Here is an 18,942-nt window from a genome sequence, read left to right as displayed (position 1 = left end):
ATCTTAGGTTAATATATAGTAAAATATGTTTTTTGGGGGGAAAGTTTATCGTTTGTGAGTTTTTAAAGTGAATATACAAGAAAAATAATTTAATCTTAAGATAACAAAGATAAAAAAGAAAATTAAATCTAACTTGGTCTTAAAAATGTCCTTTAAATACGTCTTCCAGTGCTTTGTTGAGTGCTTTACAAAAGATTAAATAGTCACATCTAATATTAGGAACTCTAATAGTTTATAGTTTAATAGCATATGGCAGGACGAATGTGGAGCCTTTCACAATAATCCAATGACAAATGTATCAAGATTTAGGTTATCAAAAAAAAAAAAAGAAGTTATTTCCAGCCAGTTAGTTGTCAGAAACTGTACCGAAATGGACTAAAACATTACATTCGCTCAGGTGAAATTTTAATTTCGCCTTCAAGTATCCTTTAAAAACATGTAAGTTTACAAGTGCTTAAAACAGTACTTTAGAATAGGGTTAAATATACTTTATATGTCTTGGAAGCCACATTCAGGACATTTGTTGGTGTACAACACCTAATATTTAGAGCTGTAATACTTAACTGTACTTAAGATATGGCAGGAGGAATGTGGCGCCTTTTACAAAAGTCCTGACTGGACTGAAATTTAGGTTAATAAAAGTGAAACGTGATTTTCTGGACAGTTTGTTGTCAGTAACTTTACCTGAATGGATTAAATATAACATTTGTCAAGGTAAAAAAGGAAGTTAGTATTGAAATGCCTTTTAAAAGTGCTTCAGAGAGTGTATTGTTAGTAAGTAAGGTAAGTCAGGTTTAATGCAATTGTAAAAAAAACCAACCAAAAAAAACCAACCAAAAAACATATTGTCAGACTCACAGTAATAAAAGAATCTAGTTCAAAATGTCGGCTGTAGGTGGCAAAACAAGTATTTATATAACATTAAATGCTGTTTTTTAATCGTAGATTTGAACGGAACCATTACATACAACCAAAAATAACCTATAACGACACTTGGTGTTCGAGATTTTGCTTTAAAGTACTTAAACATGTAAAGGTGTCAAATAAGTAGAGATAGTGTATTTGTACTGGCTTTATTAATAATGTGAAGCCGTGTTTTAATCTGCCTCCCTGCCTCTGATGTTACTGCCCCAGATACCCCTGAAATAAATAAAGAAAAAGGAGGCTTGGCCAAATTCCCAGACCTCCACTAATCTACACATCATCTCCTTCCCTTTTTCCAGACGCTTATTGATCAACCTCGGGCTTTTCCTCACTAATGATAACTTTTACAGAAAAAAAAGACAAATAATGAAAAAAAAATCTTCTTCAAATTGTTTCTTTTTTCTTGGGAGACATTTTTACTTTTTCCAAGAGAAAAGACTGCGAAGACAGGAGCGAGAAAAACATTAAAAAAAGAAACAAATCTACTTTTTTCTTCTGCAAAGAGAAAAAGGGGGAAGCAATCATGTTGGCAGACTTGTCAAACATATCTGTGGACTGCGCTGTGAAGTGTGCTCGTTAGGTTTTTTTTCTTTTGGTTTTTTTTAAAAGTGCAAGCGTTGCTGGTAAACGCAGTTTAACGAGGGGGAATCCAGCCCACATATTTATTGCAGCCGCTGGAAAAAAATCTCCACAATATCCCCCAAGATGGCCGCCGATGTAGGATCGATGTTTCAATATTGGAAGAAATTTGATCTACGGCGGCTCCAGGTTAGTGCTATCCTCACCTTTCTCGGCGTATTTTCCGGGCGGTGGGTCCGCGCAGTGCGCTCCGGTGCGTGCCGCCGCGTTTTTCGGGCGCGCAGCGAGCGAAAAGCGGCGGCGTTCGGCATTGATAGTTATTAGAAATTGATCCCCCCTCTCTCTGCCTTTGTTCAGTTCAATCATTGATCAGCGGTGGAGCGACCGTGGAGCAGCAGCCTCTCCTCCGTTAGCCTCAGCCTGGATGTTGTGCAGCGGGATCAGCACCGCGGACAGCACTGCTGTTTGCGCGCCGCGCGTCCTGCCTCCTCTCCGGGCTTTTTGCGCTCTTTTGCCGTCCGCCGCCGCACTCGCCGCCGCCGCCACTTACATGTACGGAAACTTTTAATGCGCCTCTCATTCTCGCTTCTTTTGCTTGTGGACGTAGGCTATAACTTTTTCATCTTTAAATGTCTCATGCGGTTTGTGTCGACGGCCGACGCGTTGTTTGTTTCCTGCATCTTTCACACTAGTGCGCTGCTATTCTTTATTATTATTATTATTATTATTATTATTATTATTATTATTATTATTATTATTATTATTATTCGCGCACAGTTTTTAATTTGTGAAAGTTTAATATTGGAATTTTGTTTGTGTGTGTATGCAAATATTACCATCCATCATCCTCATACGTGCAGGCTGATAATTAAGTGTTTAAAGGCGCTGGACTCTTGATTGTTGCTGCAAAATGTTTATGGAGAATGTGGCAGGTGAGCATCTGTTTACATGTGCATATATCAATACATAGCGATTTATTTATGTATGGTCCTGTTTTGGATAGCGCCGCTCAAAGTTGCATTAATGGAGAAATGAGGTTGAGAATCGGTGCTTTGGGTGTCCACTCCTCTCTCCACCGACATCAGCCCTCCTCCTCTCCCCTCTCCTCCCAGAGCCACCGCCGTCGCCGTCGCAATGGGCTGCACGGCCGGGGTTGGGGGGGGGGTTTGCAAGACCAAGGAGGGAGTGAGGGAGGGCTGTGTAATTGTATTCCCCGCTAATGTTTGTAAATCAGCCTCGGCCGGCGCAAGGGCACCGTCCCTGCCGTTTGACTGATGTTCTGTAACATGAGAGATGACAGGAGCATGGCAGTCTGGGTGCCGAGGAGGAGCAGAAATCAGATCTGCTGCTGCGGGCTCTCTGTTGTCTCTGCTCGGGTCTTATTCCTGCTCCAAGTCCGCTGGAACCTCTCCGGTCTCCTCCTCTCCGACTTCCCCCCCACTAAACCCAGGCTGGAGATGGATCCTCCACTGTTGGGCTGGAGCTATTGTTGTAGCAGCCTAGGAGCATGCAGACATACATTTTTTCTCTCTCTCCCCCCCATTAAGTGTGGCTGGAGTATTCTGGGAGCTAAATCCTGAAGTGCCCCTGAAGGATGCCCCAGCCTGTGTCATGAGGAGCAGTGGAGCTGCTGGAGCTGTAGGGAAGGAGAAAGCAGCCAGTCAGCGATCATTATGAGGCTTTACAAGCAGCCATGAAGCAATCAGCGGCAAATTAGATTGGGCAAACTTGTGCTTAAAAGTGTGCTTAAAAGGTTTGTTGGTTTCACCTGAATTGCAGTGACATTTACACAACATCATGCAAAAGAAATGTCGACTTAATATAGCAGAAAATGCCACAAGAACATGAAAACACTGGGGACTTCTAAATAGATGAACTTGAACAGCGTTTGTGTTGACTGTGAGTCAGTTTCATGAACATATAGGTTGTAGTCTAAGGTACATTTAGAACAACTTTTTTTGGAAAATATTGTTTTATACGTAAGTGCAAAAGATCTCAAAGATTCGCTGACACTAAATCGTGATGTGAATAAAAACTGGTGCATGCTTGTTGAGCAGGTTTGTGCCGTGTTGTCTCACATTGAAGTGACCTTCAATACTTACAGTTTTAACACATTGATCAACTTTTCTAGGTAGTAATTGCACTCACAGTGTGTTTCTGAGAGGTTATTATAATTTAATGAGGCTAGTCATGATGACTAGAGAGTAAATAAATGCATTTTGGACTGCACATAGTCTAAATTGCTGCTATTTGCCTGGATGTGTGTGCAAGCAAGCAGAAATGCACCAAATGACTCCACAAAGTCAGACTTTGATTCAGAAGAAAGTTCAAAACCCTTGTTCAAATATAAAAATCCTTGAATGTGAGTAACAAACGGTCAAAAGTAGCGTCTGTGTTGTAAAATAATTACATTCTATACAGGAAAAAGAAGAAGAAGAAGAGTCTTCTTCAGTCTAAACATTGTAACCTTTAATATTTTACATGGCTAGCCATGGATTTGATCAGGTTATCTGACCGACAGGCAGCAGCAGATCCGCTGAACACTCCTCCAAAACCTCTCAGTTGCAAACATGCCTGTCGCTTAAATGTGACATCTGGTGCTACATGTTTCAGAAATCAATTAATTCACTTATTTCTAATTCAGTCATGGTTGTAGCCTGTTTCTGGTGGTGTAAAATCATTACTGCTGGTTCACCATCTCCGTCAGTAAAGAGGAGGGTATGTGGCTACGTCTGAGTACATCTGTAAGCTATTCACTTTAGCGGCTCACGCCGGAATATTTGTTTTCCCATTACAACTTATTATATCGGTAAACTGAGTGTGCAGTTTCCTTTTTTAGTGTTTGTGCAGTGGATTTGTGCCTGCAAGTTGTACAGGATGAATAATTCACCTGCAGGCTGATGAAAGGAGGGCAGGGAGAGTGCGAAGCGCTGAGGTGGAGTGACCTTGGTTCCTGCTGGCTGCAGGTCACCCGGCCGTTGCTGTGGTAATCATTCACACCGGCCAGATGGCATTTCCGTGGGCGAGCATGAAAAGGACGGGTCAGGGTCTGTCCTGCCAGGTCCTGCCAGGCCTAGAAACAACTCTGGGCCAATATATGATACCTGGAGAGTGAGAAAGTGAAAGAGGGGGTTGTAGAAAATATTTGGACACAGGTGATGGGAAGGTGTGTTTAAACCAGGTGGAAATGCGGCTAAAATACATCCTTTTTTTTGATCCGTGGACATTTTAAAGCATCCTCCAGACAAAGTATCTTCAAAGCAAGCCAGTAACACATGATGTTGATGTTACTTTAGAAAACTTGGTCTCTGTGGCTCCACTAGCAGCTACTTTAATCCCTGTGTTGTTTTTAGCGATGTCGCAATGCTGCGCTCATATGGCGAAATAATGCGCCGCTTATTTGTTACTATTTCGCAGCCTTGTTTCCAGCCTCTCTTCCACGAATCCAAGAGGCAGTGGGGTTTTTAGATCAGGAACAAAAGCTTGTGATTGTACTACATTTAGCATGACTCAGTTGCTCTGGTGTCAGCTCTAATCCACACACAGAGACAACAGTATTGCCAAACAGTGAAATTGCTTTGTAGCCTGTGAGCCTGGCTGCCTCCGCTGCCAGCCTGCTCTGTGTGCTGTTTGCCAGTAGCTCCTCCACACACACACACACACGCACGCACGCACGCACGCACACACACACACACACACACACACACACTCTCTCTCCCAGCCTGCAATCGCAAATTGGCTGTGAAAATCGGTCTCTGTCTCCCTTTCATTCATGCTTTCATATATTTGTTTGCTGATATTGTTAATGTCACATGCATCAGTATAATCTCATTGTAGTGGAGAGTAAGTGAGTCCAGAGCGCCTCGGATCTTGTATGATTTATCATAATGACTATCATTTCATTCATATGCTGTGTGATAGATATAAAAGGGTTTAAAGCTGACCTCCACAGCGGAGCAGCTGTACATGTGCTCATTATCTTATTTCTCTGGACTTGTCTTTTGTTGTCAAATCTTTGGCAGATCAAGTGATGTGTTTAAACGTGAGAACTGCCCTGGCTCGTGCCTGCCTCCCCACATAAACATTTCTTCACATGCTTTCGTTGCCCCTTGCATCTGTGGATCGATGGGTGGGGCATGTCTGTCACGGTCTCCGTATCCTTCGGGTTGCCCCTCTCTTCCTTTGACAGTGACAACAAAGCAAATAAGAAGGAGAGGGAGCTTTTACAGGACTATCTGGGGCAAATTGAGATGTGAAATCCAGGAGCCATAACCCCTGGTACATAAATCGGAGGAAACATTAGAGAGCGAGAGGAGTGAAACAGACTTCAGCATTAAGCTGTTTAACCTCTCTGTGTAGCATTAGTGGTAGAGACTTCAAAGCAGATGCTTCAGCGTTGGAAGCAGAATGACAAATGGGTTTAGAGACAGCTACCGTGAGCATTCTCACTGGAAGACTAGGCCTGTCATTAATGTCAGCTTAATCACTTTGACCTTCCTTCAAGTAGATTTCCATACCTATCCAATCATTTTGCCTTGCTTGTGTTCCACTTTGCAGTCTACAGTATGAGCTTCTGTTTGATAACCCATGCTGCAATGATGTGACTGTTTATATCGGCAATTGTACACTTGAAATGTCCTTAAAGCTGCAATATTACACCATTCGCTCCATTCACCCCCCCCCCCCCCCCCAACACACACACACACACACACACACACACACACACACACACACACACACACACACACACACACACACACACACACACACACACACACACACACACACACACACACACACACACACACACACACACACACACACACACACACACACACACACACACACTTTCTACTTACCTTTTGACATATACATTTCTGAGATATCGCTTCTGTGATTGCAATTTCCTCCCCAGTATTCGGAGCTTTTCTAAAAAAACAACAACAACAAACCCAGCTGCAGAAAGTGTCTTTCAATGCAGGACCAGGTTGCTATGAATCATAGTTTAGCATCTCTATCTCCAGGAAATCACACATTTCAGTCCCTGGGGAGCTCATAAAATTTGTCAGGGGAAGAATGTTAAGAATCGGCCATCTTCTCTCTCTTTACTGAACTGTACCATAAAGGTGGAAGCTATATAAACAAGGCTGCTGCTTTATTTACTGGTAACGCAGCTCTCATTCACCAGTGGCAGCAATCGAGGGCGCCTCCGCTCACAGTGCAGAGCCAGAAAGAAATCCAACGCCATCTTTGACTTTGACGTGGTTTGTATTGACTGCGATGGAGGAGACATTTGTTAGTCGGAGTTTATTTTGTAACCACTTCAGGACACTTCAGGACTGTGTTACGCTTCATAGTGCTGCATTGGAAAGAGGTTTCGTTGAGTTATCAGCGGCTGCACGGTGGTGTAGTGGTCAGCCCTGCCAGCTGTGAGAAGGACCCTGGTTTCAGTCTGGTGGGGCTTTTTCTGTGCAGAGTTTGCATGTTCTACTTCCTTTCCCAGGTTTTAATTCACTGAATTTGGAAGCAGCTGTGTGTTTAAAGCATGTCGAGAAGGGGGTGTAGAAGTCCCTTTGTGGGAAGTTGTAATGTCAGTGTTTCTTATACAGTTCAGCCCTGATTACATGCAGTTCTGTTTCTTATTTTTTTTAATTAAATTTTCTTGTTAATATGAAAAAACTACCTGTGGTTCAACATCATGATTCAGTCTGAACTGCGAGTTCTGTGATCCTACTAACAATAGACTCAACGAGAGGTAAGTGACAAAATACCTTTCTCTGTGTGTGTGTGTGTGTGTGTGTGTGTGTGTGTGTGTGTGTGTGTGTGTGTTTGTGTGTGTGTGTGTGCCTTCCAACTACGTTTTGCTGGATTTGTTGACTTCATATTGACCAATGAATTCCAAATAGTGTGTGTGGTTAATGAAAATGTCTCTCCTTTTCTCATGTAAATACTTATTGTGTCCATTTCTATTATTTAATTTTTAATGTTTTATTTCTTAGAATTGTCTTTTTTTTTTTTAAATCCCTTCAAACTGAAAATTGATAGTCGTTATTGGGGGCAGATTTATCAGGTTTTGAGGATGTTGTTAGCTGGAAAACAGAATTTGAGAAAGCTCCTGTGTCCACTTCACCTGTCAGATATGAAGATAAACTCATTTGCTGTCAGATCCTGAATGTGGAACCAGATTTCTGTTGGGTGTAGAGTTTCACGCTGACTTGTTCCATACTTGCAATCCATCAATCAATAGACCAATCAATTCACCAATCAATACATGAATCAATGGACCAATCAATAGACCAATCAATTCACCAATCAATACATGAATCAATGGACCAATCAATGGACCAATCAATAGATCAATCAATAGATCAATCAATACACCCATCAATACATGAATCAATACACCAATCAATACATGAATCATTACACCAATCAATGGACCAAGCAATACACCAATCAATACATGAATGTAATTTGTAAAATGTTATTTCTGATGAAAATATTCAGCTTTCAATCATTCAAATAGTCATTTAACCTTTCAGGGAAGTTATTTCTACTTTCCTTCCGTCTTCAAACAGTTGGGCTGACGTACACTCAACGTTTACGCTGTAAGAGTTGCTTTTAGAATAAAAAGGAAACAATGACATTGACCTAAAACCTGGTTTTGGTTGGTTGTGATTAGAAAAGGCTTGACCATCAGGACCATTGCACGTAGGTGTTGGACTGAGGCTAACAAAGTGCATTGTTTTGTTGGATGGGGCCTTATGTATGCAAAAGAAAATGTAACCAAAAGCACATTAAGCTCCTTTTTAAAAAACGCTCTCTGTATGAACCTATCTGCTTTTGGATGCTTGCTGTTTTAATGTCTCCTCTTGTGCAAGAAAAAAAAAAGCAGTACCCCCAATGTTTCACTAGGAGCGCCCCCATGGTAGTTGACAGTGCTTCATAGCGAGAGACGCCAGATTTTTCATAGCAGCGTGTTCTCCATTCCGCTGCCCTTAGGCGGGAGCAATTGCTTTGCAGGAGTAAATAACCAGCTTTAACAAAACTTCAGGGACACATTAGTGTGCTGGAGGATGGCTCCATGGCGGTAGGGCAGTGTCTTCTTCCCTCACAGTGAGGCAGGCGGAAGCATCAGGAGGGGAGAGGTAATGGCTCGTTGGCGTGGGTATAAAGCTGTGTCCTCTCTCCCCGCTGACAGTCAGTCCCTTGCCTAGTGAGTCCATATTGAGCTGAGTTTCTCCGTCGGACTCAGCTTTATTTGTTTTGACTGTCTGACGCCACTGCAGACGTATTGAGCACCAGTCTTTTCTTATTCATTTTACTAGGCTTACAATGAATCCCACTGCCCTCTCTCTCTCTCTCTCTCTCTCTCTCTCTCTCTCTCTCTCTCTCTCTCTCTCTCTCTCTCTCTCTCTCTCTCTCTCTCTCTCTCTCTCCATCTTTGGCAAGCATGCCTCAGCTGTGTTTGGCAGGGTTTCACTTGCTTTTTTCCCCCTACATCCATCTATTGTCCACTTCGTCCTTCAAGACCAAAAAGGAAAAGAGCGAGAAAGAAAAAAAACCCATGCCAGTTTTCCTTTTATTGTTGTTGTTGCGACTCAAACGTACAAATGCCAGGCTTCTTGTGCATTGTGTGTTCTGACGCAGGTTGTCATGTAGTGTGGGTTAGCACCTTGTGAAGGGTGCTTCTGGGCTTGGCACACTCATGAGATCAATGCTTCACTAACCTTCTCCAGGTTGTCTGTGGGGATCTGGACTCCTCTCATTATGTGCCACTGCTCAGAGTGTGTTTACCAGACTAGAGGAGTAGTAGTCATGTGCAAGCCTCCCATTTCTAAGGCTAATTTGTCCTCATTTAACTGGGAAGTGCGGAAACCCAGGAAAGACGGCCTCGTGGTGGTCTTTCGAGCATTAAAGTAGCATTTGCTATTACTAAGCAGATGTGCTCTTATTTATCAAAATAATACAAAAGGTGTGTTATAGCAAAAAGCAGATGGATCAGGCTTGTTGTGTTCGCCGGCCTTGTCTTTATACAGCTGCTACCCCCACACAGTTAATTACTCTCTTATTCATCCCCAACAATGGGAGGGGATAGAATAAATCTGAGCCGCCGCGCGCACTCTTGCTTCTTCACCAGGAAGGTGCAGACTGGGACCCTAAAGCGAGCGAGTGGCTTCAAGAGGTACAGTTTATCATTTTTAATGGAGAGGAACAGGAAGTGGAGACATGAAGCTGGGCTCTGTGATTTATACACCGCCTCAGTCGGGAGGAGGAAGGAGCAAGTCTATCTCCCTGTCCACACCTCTGGTTTCACAGTCGCTCCTGCTCCAGTCTTTCCCCCCCTTTTTGAGGTGTTTTCAGCTCCACTTCAACACCACCGAATTACACTTTTATCACAGCCTCTCAGTGGATTGAGTTTGCCCACCTATCCATGAGATTTTTGGGTGTAAATGTTGCCCCGTTAATTTGTTATCAATAATTAATGTGAGAAATGATATATGTAATATATTCACTATTGTTGATGTATCTAAGCTACAGTATCTCCTTCCAAATCAGGACTCCGCTGGCTCCCGTCTCTCTGCCCATCCGGCTTTGTTGTTCCCTGAAAAGCCCAGTGATGTCATGCCTTCATTGTCACCTGTTCATTTACTTTCGTAGAGGAGGGCATCGGGGTATTGATTAGGGTTTGCAACTGTGTTAGCAGCTCTGCCGGTGTGTAATATAGGCCTTGAGGCTATTCTGCCTTTCCGTTGGGTCTCACGAGTGCTTTCCAGACCTTGTAATCTTAATTAAATATGCAACTTTTGATCGCAACAGGGTCACTATTTTTGAATTTAAATGTGGTCACACTTGCACACCTCCCCGCCTCCTCCTCGGGAGAGAGGAACGGCACACATTTTGAATACTATTAGAGAATATAAGAGAAAAGAACAAAGAGCTGAATTGAGGCTCTCCTTTTTCAATTTCCCTTGTTAGCCTCCTGCTGCATTCCCCCTATAGTTTTTTCTTTTTTTTTCCAGATGAATTTCATGATATTTTCCTCCCCTCCCCACTCCATCTCTCCCTCTTTCTTGCTCTCTCACTTCTCAGTAGTTTTCCCCAGACAGGTTCCACAGTGTTTTAGAGGGGATGGATTTAATTGCTCTGTAGGGATTGGTTGGCTGTGCCGGGCTCGGCTGTTTAATTAGTGTACCCTGCCGGGATTGGTTTAATGCTTCATGATCTTGAAATTGTCTGATTGTTCAGCCCTCTGGGGACGCTCCCTGCCTACGTAGGCCAGCAGGTTTAGCTAAACATTGCTCCGGGCTCTTGCTGTATGCGGCATGAGGAAGAGTGTGCCTGAGGACCTGGAATTTGGGCAGAGGTGGGATGGAGAGAAAAGGGTGGGGGTCAGCTCTTGTGACAGGCCAGGGGACATGTTTAAATGGACGGTGTGAGTCTGTGAGAGGACTGTGCAGACCTCACAGGAATGTGTGTTCTTATAATACTTCATCTCAGCTTGATGCTGTATGGAAATGATCCAATTGACTATTAATGCAGGGCCAATATTTAGACTGTGATACAGTGTTTCTGTATGATAAGCAAGCATATCATCTTTAGCTGCAGCCAAGCAAAAATAATTTGCTATGCATGTGGTTCTGTTTGGCCCACAGATTCTCTACATTTCAACTGCCTGAATGGATGACTTGTAATTTCCAAGGGGACAGCTGTTTTTTTTTTCTTTTCAGTTTTGAATCTGTGCTGCAAGGAGGCCATCAGGATCATCTACCACAGATCTCTGAATTATGTGCTTGGTCACCTTGAACGAGGGGAGCTTGGGGGAGAAATTACATTTGTGCAAATGGGTGCAGGGTGTGTCTGCGTCCCCTCTGTAGCCTTCTGCAGGCTGCCCTTGGTTTGGTGCAATCATGGCTACGACGTTGACCTCAACAGTAAATGTGCTTGGCATCAGATCCTGGAAGAGGGAAAGAGCTTCTGTCTTGGCGGCGCAGTCCAGTACATATAGTACCTACTGAAGGCTAAACTCATTCCGCTTCATCAAACTGATCTAGCTCACTCACTCAAAGAACTCAACCTTGAAGTGCATAAATCTCTAGTGGATGATAATAAGAATACCTTGCACTGCCACTCTGCCTGGACTTTATAATGTGTTTGTCCTCACAGTGAATGATGACTGAGTGTTCTGGTGCAAAAAATGATTACTTTTTGTCTGAGAGGCTTCTCGATTAGGAAACCTCCAGGTAGGTGCCACACAGATCATGCGCTGGGCTGCTGTCCACCAGATCATCTGCGCTTGCACGCAGGGGTTACTTTTTACCTTCTCTTCACACGCCCGTGTTTAGTATTGTGTTAACACCCTCGGAGACTCGGAGCGGATGCATACAATCACCAAGGTGATAGGCCACATGGCAACCAAGCCGCTCCCAAAAGAGACTCACACCCGGAGCTTCATCCCTGTCTCGCTCTGGGGAAGATGCCCTGATTATTGAGTGACTTTGTGCTGGAGTTGAGGGCCCTCTCCAGCTGTTGGGATTGTTTGTGCAATGATGATAAGGGGCTGTGAGTAATCAGAGTTGGGCTGCGCAGGCAATTCTTTAATCTCTCTGTTATGAAGGTTGTTCAGCGATGTCAGTACACTTTATCCCTTTCTGATAAATGTTACTTACTTCACTTGCTTTTCATTTACCGATAAATATTACAGCGCTGTGGGGGAGACGTGCTTTTGTGCAGGCCAACTCAAAAGGTTTCATTCATTTTAGAATTAGGATCTTCTGCTCTGGTTTAGACTGTTGTAGTAATCAGTACAAGAAACAAACAAATCGTAATAATAATTAACTCTCTCCTCTCCAATTGTTAGATGAGATGAAATTCTGTGCATTAAGAAGGAGTGAGATAGTATAACATCCACGCATATGTACAAATGGTGATATGTCGTAGCTTTATGTCCATGAAATCAAGGCTCTTAAATGTTTCAGAAATGCTTTTCCAAAACTAAACACCAATATTCTGACATGTAAAAGCTAAATACACATCAATCGCACAAGTCTGTATTCACTCCTGAGTGCTTCTCCTTTCTCACGAGTGTGAATAGTTTACATTGACAATCACAAGGTGGTAAAAGACGAGTAGTGTGTGGTCGGCCAGCTTCTGTGGTCTGACGCCTGTTATACGACAGTGTTTCAAGTATAAAGGCCTTCCAGAAAAGTTTCACGTTTACACTGCAACATTTTGAAAACAATGTCTGTTTACATGGCAGAAATGCTGAAAGCGATTTAGTTTTCATGTTGGTCCACTAGTAGGTGCTGATGGTTGTTTTTGCCTCCACTCTGGAGGCCACCATTGTTGTTATTTTCCATGTAATATGATTGTGGTGCGCATTAGCAGTGTTTCTGCCATCTACACGGATACAGAGCCTGAGCATTTTCAAAAAGTTGCGTTCCTCCGTTTCCATGGAGATGGAGTTGGAGAGTTTTTGAAAAGGTCCACCTCGGGAGCCATTCCCACACGGTTGCTTTTTCAGTGGTTTCGAGCACCGTTTTTGTGTAAGCACACCTCCAAAACAGATTGTAGGACAACTCATCCATGGACAACTTGTGAACGGACAACTCGTCCACAAAACTGCAACCCCGGACAACCCGTCCATGGCAGCACCCTCAGAGGACAACTCGTCCATGGATGAGATTTCAGAATTTCTTTGAGAAAATAAATCCTGTACAATGTAGTGTAACATATTATTTTTAATTGATATTTCATATATTTTTCATATATGTACTATATGTCCATATATATTTAATATAGTATAAATGTTTCTTGCAAAGAATGGTCTTCTTTGCGCACATGATGCCCCACCCGAACCTTCGGCACTGGCGTGTGCTGCGCATGCACATTCCAGCTCGCTAATGACTATAAGTCATATTCTAATCATGTTTATCAGGTAACGTCGCTACTGTACGAGCCCAGCAGCTCGTTAACATGTCGCAGGGCGCGCTTACGTGATGTACCTGAACGCATCACTCAAAGCGGTCAGCTACGAAGCGGCATTTACATTTTTCAACTGCACAGCCTTTTTGTTTTCAGAAATACATTTCTGAAAACCGTATTTCTGAGCTGGTGCACGGGGCGCCCCTGTTGAGTTTGCACCACTGCTTATCTTTATATGTAAAATATACTTAATATCTCATGTTTATGTGTCAAATACACTTAATAATCCTTCCAAATGTGTCAAATATACTTTGAAATCTAATCCTTCAAATCAATAATGTTGAAAAAAATAGTCATGGACGAGTTATCCGAAATCACGTGGACGAGTTGTCAGTTCACCCCAAAACGCAACGAAAGTTGGAAAAGTTTTCGTTTTAAACGGGCCCTCATTTATCGAAAACAGTGTTTTTGATGACTCGTAAAAACTTCATAAGGGTGTGATTGAGTTTTTTTGTCTTATCATTTTATTTTGCATGCTAGAGTGGATTAGAGGTCATTTTAGGTCGCTCTCTGCATAAAAAAAGTCAGACTGCAATGAATCACATGACTCAATTTTGGGTCGTATCACTTACCTGCTACACTGAGTCACTATTTTAAATCCGGATGTTAGGTCAGACCCACCCAACCTATAAACCAGGAGCTTGAAAGCAGCATTTGGGTCATTAAAAAAAATTGCATCTGCAGCGTGTATAACCTGAAGTTATATCGGTGGGTTTTGTGGTATTTGTAGATCTGTTGTGTTGTGAAAGGAGAAACCTGGGGTCAGATGTGGATTGTGGCCAAAGTCAACAATGCTGTACTTTAATAAATAAGCCCTAAGACCTGATATCACAGGGCTGATTCTCCTTCAGAGATAAAAATATTATTGCATCTCAGCCACATCCCCTTCCTTCCCGCTCCCCTCCTCTTCCCTCCCCCGCATGCTGCTTTTTGGGCTGGGTTTGTGTCCAGTGTCCGTCTAGACGTGCGGCATCATTAACCTGCCGCGACCTCGGCCCCTGATGAATTCGCTCTCACATCCCCTGCAGCTCAACGTTAGCAGCCCTTCTGCAGTCCACTGGGAACTGGGGCTCCTCCGGACTGGCCATTAGAGCCACTAGCCTCCACTGGCAGGCATTAATAGGCCAAGTGGCCGGAGCCTCTCTCGCAGACTGCTGAATAATTCAGACCGTCTGGGCCGTGTCTGGTCCCGGGGCGCTGTGGGTGGGGGGTGGACGGGGTGTGAAGTAAGTGGGGAGCAGGGTGCAAAAGGCTGCATGGAGGTGCAGGGGTTAATAACAGGTCTGTCTCTCTGTGTCAGCAGCTGCTCAGAACCCCCCTCCACGTCCTCCCCCACCCTCCCTGCTGCCCCCAACAAACGCACCCAACTCCACCCCACGTATGAAAGAATCCTATTCAGTTGATTAGATTTTTCAAAATGGATCAATTTTTAATCAGCGGAGCATCTGACTACGGTCAATACCATTGTCGCTGGGAAGACAGTTGCTGGACAGCCGTCTTTATTTACAAGAATGTTTGTTTTTTACTGTATGCAGATAGGGAGGCGGCAGGCGGCTACTCAGATGGTTGCAGCACTGCAGTCCCTGGCCTGTCCAGGCTGAGGTCCGGCCTCCTCATGCATGTCTGCAGATGCAATACTCTCTGAACGCTCTCTGATCGGGCCTCCAATGCACCACCGCTGAATGTTTGTCCACCTCAGAGCAAAAAGGTGGATCAGTCTAATGTCTGCACGGCCCAATGAGATGTCGTTTACCCATTTGCATCTCCGTAAGGAGTGAATAGGAGTGAGGAGCCAGCAAACTAGCGGAAATACTACCATCAAAATTTCATTGGCCTGTAGGGAGACCCTAACATGTTAAATAATGAGGAGCCCATAAACTTAATGTTCAGAACCTCTCTGCTACTGCTGACGACGTTTAGTTATGACTCAATACATAGGCAGAATTATGGGGAGATAATCCTTCTTCTGAGTGCTCCTCGTTTTCGCACATCTGGTTTTTAAACACCCATCTCATAAATAGTCTGTGTGTGATCACAAGGATCCTCAAACATGCAGCAAACTGAGTGAAAGCAGAGTTTCAGTGGACTTCCAGTCACAGGTGACTTTTATTAACATTGACATTGTTGGGGGTAACATGAAGGGACCTTTGAAACTGTAGCAAGACATTTAATCCTCTTTTCTATGTTCAAACTGAAAGCTATACTGTACATTTCATCATAGACAACATTCATTCAGGCATTCTTTAAGTGAGTATGCAAGTACAGGTAGTTGGGGAAAGGAAGTAAAGCAGTACCGGTGTCCAAACTACAGCTCGATGCCCATTTTTAATTGGCTTGAGTCATGTTGTAGACTTGACTCACATATGAAACTCTTGACTGTATTGTACTCTTGAGGCACAAGGTAACTTTCATCAAAAGCACAAAACTTTGCCTCTTTTGACCCAAATGTAGGACAAGATAGCAAGTCAATGCAGCAAGTTAACTTCCTGGTTTGTTGCTCTCTGATTGGTACAGCAGTATATTTTTTTATGCAGCCCTCAGTGAAAAGATACTGAAAGCCTTTTGAATGGGAAACAGGAAGTGTTGGCATTTAGCCATTATTGTTGTAACTGAATTACTTGTAAGTTCATAATTACTTGCAGCTTTGGGGTAGGTATTGTTACCATCAGCAGCGTAGTTACTTTCAATATAACAAGTTTGAAAAATGTAGTGAGGAGAAATTATCAATATTTAGTAACAAATTGCAGTTACTTCAGGGTCTGATTTCTTTGTAAGGCTCCATTTACACGAGAATGTTTTCAAGTGAAAACAAAAAACTTTAATTGCATTTTGGGTGACCATTTACATGATAATGGCGCTTGGAGCGAATGAGAACACACATTTTAGAGAACTCAGAAACACCCCGACTACGTTGTCAGTTAAACAAGCAAAATGCAACTTTCTTGAAACGTTCAGGCTCCATGGAAATGGTGGAGACGCTGCTGCTGGACATGCACACCACAAACTTAGTAAATGATTCGTCTGTTCAAGAACGATCGACTAGATGGACATTAAGAACCATGTGTTCCTCCGTAGTGTCATGACTCCCTGTCCATAGTCTCCTTGACTTGGTACTTTTATTTTGGCAGTCACCGTAATAACAATCAAACTTGGTCGTCTGTCCACTAGAATGTCGGTGTTTTCCCATTATGAATGCTTAGAGCCCATTGTTCTCTGCTGCATGTGTGTGTCGTTTCATTGCATAAACAACCAACGAGTGGCCCAACATGAAAACTACATATTTTTCAGTGTTTCTGCTGGTGGACATTGTTTTGAAAACAAAAACACAAAAATTATGCGTTTTCACTTGAAAACATTGTCTAACATTGGCCTAAATGTGTTCAATTGATTGTATGTGTTGTTTTAGGTCAGACAGTGTCGCACGTTTGATGTTTTAATAGGGAAGCACCGAGCCACGTTTTTTCGCTTCTGATCCGATCCCAATACCTGAATTTGGATATCTGCTGATACAGATATTATTCCGATACCAGAGCTGTTGGGTTTAATATTATTATTATTATTATTGTTAATTTCATGTGAGGCTGTATTAAACTCCTCTCTACAGGCAAGTATGAAATGTACCTAATGTATGCATGCATTCTCTCAAAAGACAACTTGCGGTTAGTATCAGGTCAGAAAGGGAAGCAGTACAAACAATTTTTGTTAAATTTGGACAATTTGGGGGTCTGCATGACATCATCATCTCATAATAAACTAGTTCTAGCTTTAAAACCTCACAATCACTTTATTAATCCCTGGAGAAATTATTTAGCAACGCAGCACCAACACAATGTTTCCAGCTCTAACGCAGCACAAATGATTGGGACTATTTTCAGAGTTTTGCGTGGAGTAGGACACAGGTTCACGGAGGTGAATCGCCAGATACAGCATGGAGGAGCGGCTCTTCATTGTTTTGATGCCGCTGGGAGTGCCGTTCTCCTCAGCGAGATGGAGTTTTAAAATGGTGATGTTTGGCGGCAGAGCGGCGCCTCGCTGTACTACGCTTTGTGGTGTTTTGAGCATAAAATCCATCCAAACAGCAACATGTTGTCATGAAAAGTTGGACAGCACAGTGCTGCTACGCTAGCCTCCTGGCTGGCTGCAAACTGTGGAATGGATTTCCTGACTCATTCCTCCTGGTCTCATTGAGACCCGCCTCCCTTCAGGAAATCCAGTCCACAGTTTGCAGCCAGCGAACAGAGCAGCAAGGGGCCTTCATACTACTAATCACTGCGAGTATGTGCGGTACTAGTGACGTCAAAAGGGTCCACTCCGTCCCCGTGGCGAACCCCAAATTTTGTGACTGCGCAACCTGTGCACGACTGTGCGCATGCGCCAGAGCCTACTGGTCGCTTGTGTGAGGCAACCCTCCATCTCCCCGCCTGATTGATCATAATTTAAAAGCAAATACAGATACCCAGACCGCTCAGAACTCCTGAAGTGAAACATAAACTACTTTAGGAATGATGGAGAACATTGGGCCACAGAAGTGGAGATGGTTTCGGGATCGTTATGGAACGTGCATGGAAGTGAGCCCAGAGTGGAGCATGGCCACAATAGTGTGCACCCCGCTACATTGGTAGCATGAAGGGGCCTTTAAAGCACAGGCGAGGCTCATGGATCGGAAATCTCCTCAGGTTGGATTGGAGATTTCCGTTCCGTGAATTACGTTGATATCGGAACCCGATACCAATACTGGATCGGATCGGCCCCATCCCTAGTTTTTATATGCTCAAGCCTTTAGTAGATCAGGTCCTTACTGACAAGTTAGAGACAAACATGTTAAAATCAAATGTATACCTGTAAAACAATATAATGTAGTCATAAAGTAATGTAGGCATTTAACAATATGTTGCCAGAAAAATTGCAGATAAAATCCATTATAATGTATATTTTTGCCGCACCAACATACTGTAACATGTGAAATGTTTGAATGAGACGTTTATGTCACCTCCAGCTTGAAAATGATTCACATGAAAATAAAAGTGGAAAAACGGAAGACAAAAACACAGACGTGCTGTGTTTCCAACAATCTTTACAGGAAGCTAAGTGGAGCTATTTTCCTGCTTAATAGACCTCAACCTTAAAATTGCACCTCGTCGAGACATTAAAAGCTCTTAATGTACACTGCTGTACTATTTAAATTGACAGTTTGAGCTAAACTATCATTATTTTCTCTACTCGCATGGATTTCAACACTTATACAGTGAACCTGGCCAAACTTGGTGGGGCATGCTCCTTTCATTTAATGTGTATTACATCTTCCACATTTCTGTAAATAACCTGCATTTATGAGTTATTAATAATACAAATAGTGATTTTTTTTAGACACTTGTGATTAGAGGTTCTCACAATATATTGAGTCGATATGATGCAGAGAAAAGAAAAGCATGATCCTAGGTGTGCTAGTCAAAA

General features: G+C 43.0%; 1 protein-coding gene across 1 annotated transcript in view; it reads left to right on the top strand.

The window, feature by feature from the left end:
- Positions 1-1,626: 1,626 nt before the first annotated feature.
- cux2b (cut-like homeobox 2b) overlaps positions 1,627-18,942 on the top strand; it is a gene marked incomplete at its 3' end in the record, with an annotated part of 142,688 nt that continues 125,372 nt past the window's right edge. The window contains exon 1 of the mRNA XM_080467499.1: positions 1,627-1,692. Coding sequence (XP_080323625.1) covers positions 1,630-1,692 — 63 coding nt within the window. The 5' untranslated portion in view covers positions 1,627-1,629. The remainder of the gene's footprint in view (positions 1,693-18,942) is intronic.

This window comes from Lipophrys pholis (genome assembly GCF_963383615.2).
Source record: "Lipophrys pholis genome assembly, chromosome: 7".
In the NCBI taxonomy this organism is placed as follows: domain Eukaryota; kingdom Metazoa; phylum Chordata; class Actinopteri; order Blenniiformes; family Blenniidae; genus Lipophrys; species Lipophrys pholis.
Note: the sequence above shows the minus strand (reverse complement) of the source record. Positions and strands in the feature narration are given on the sequence as shown.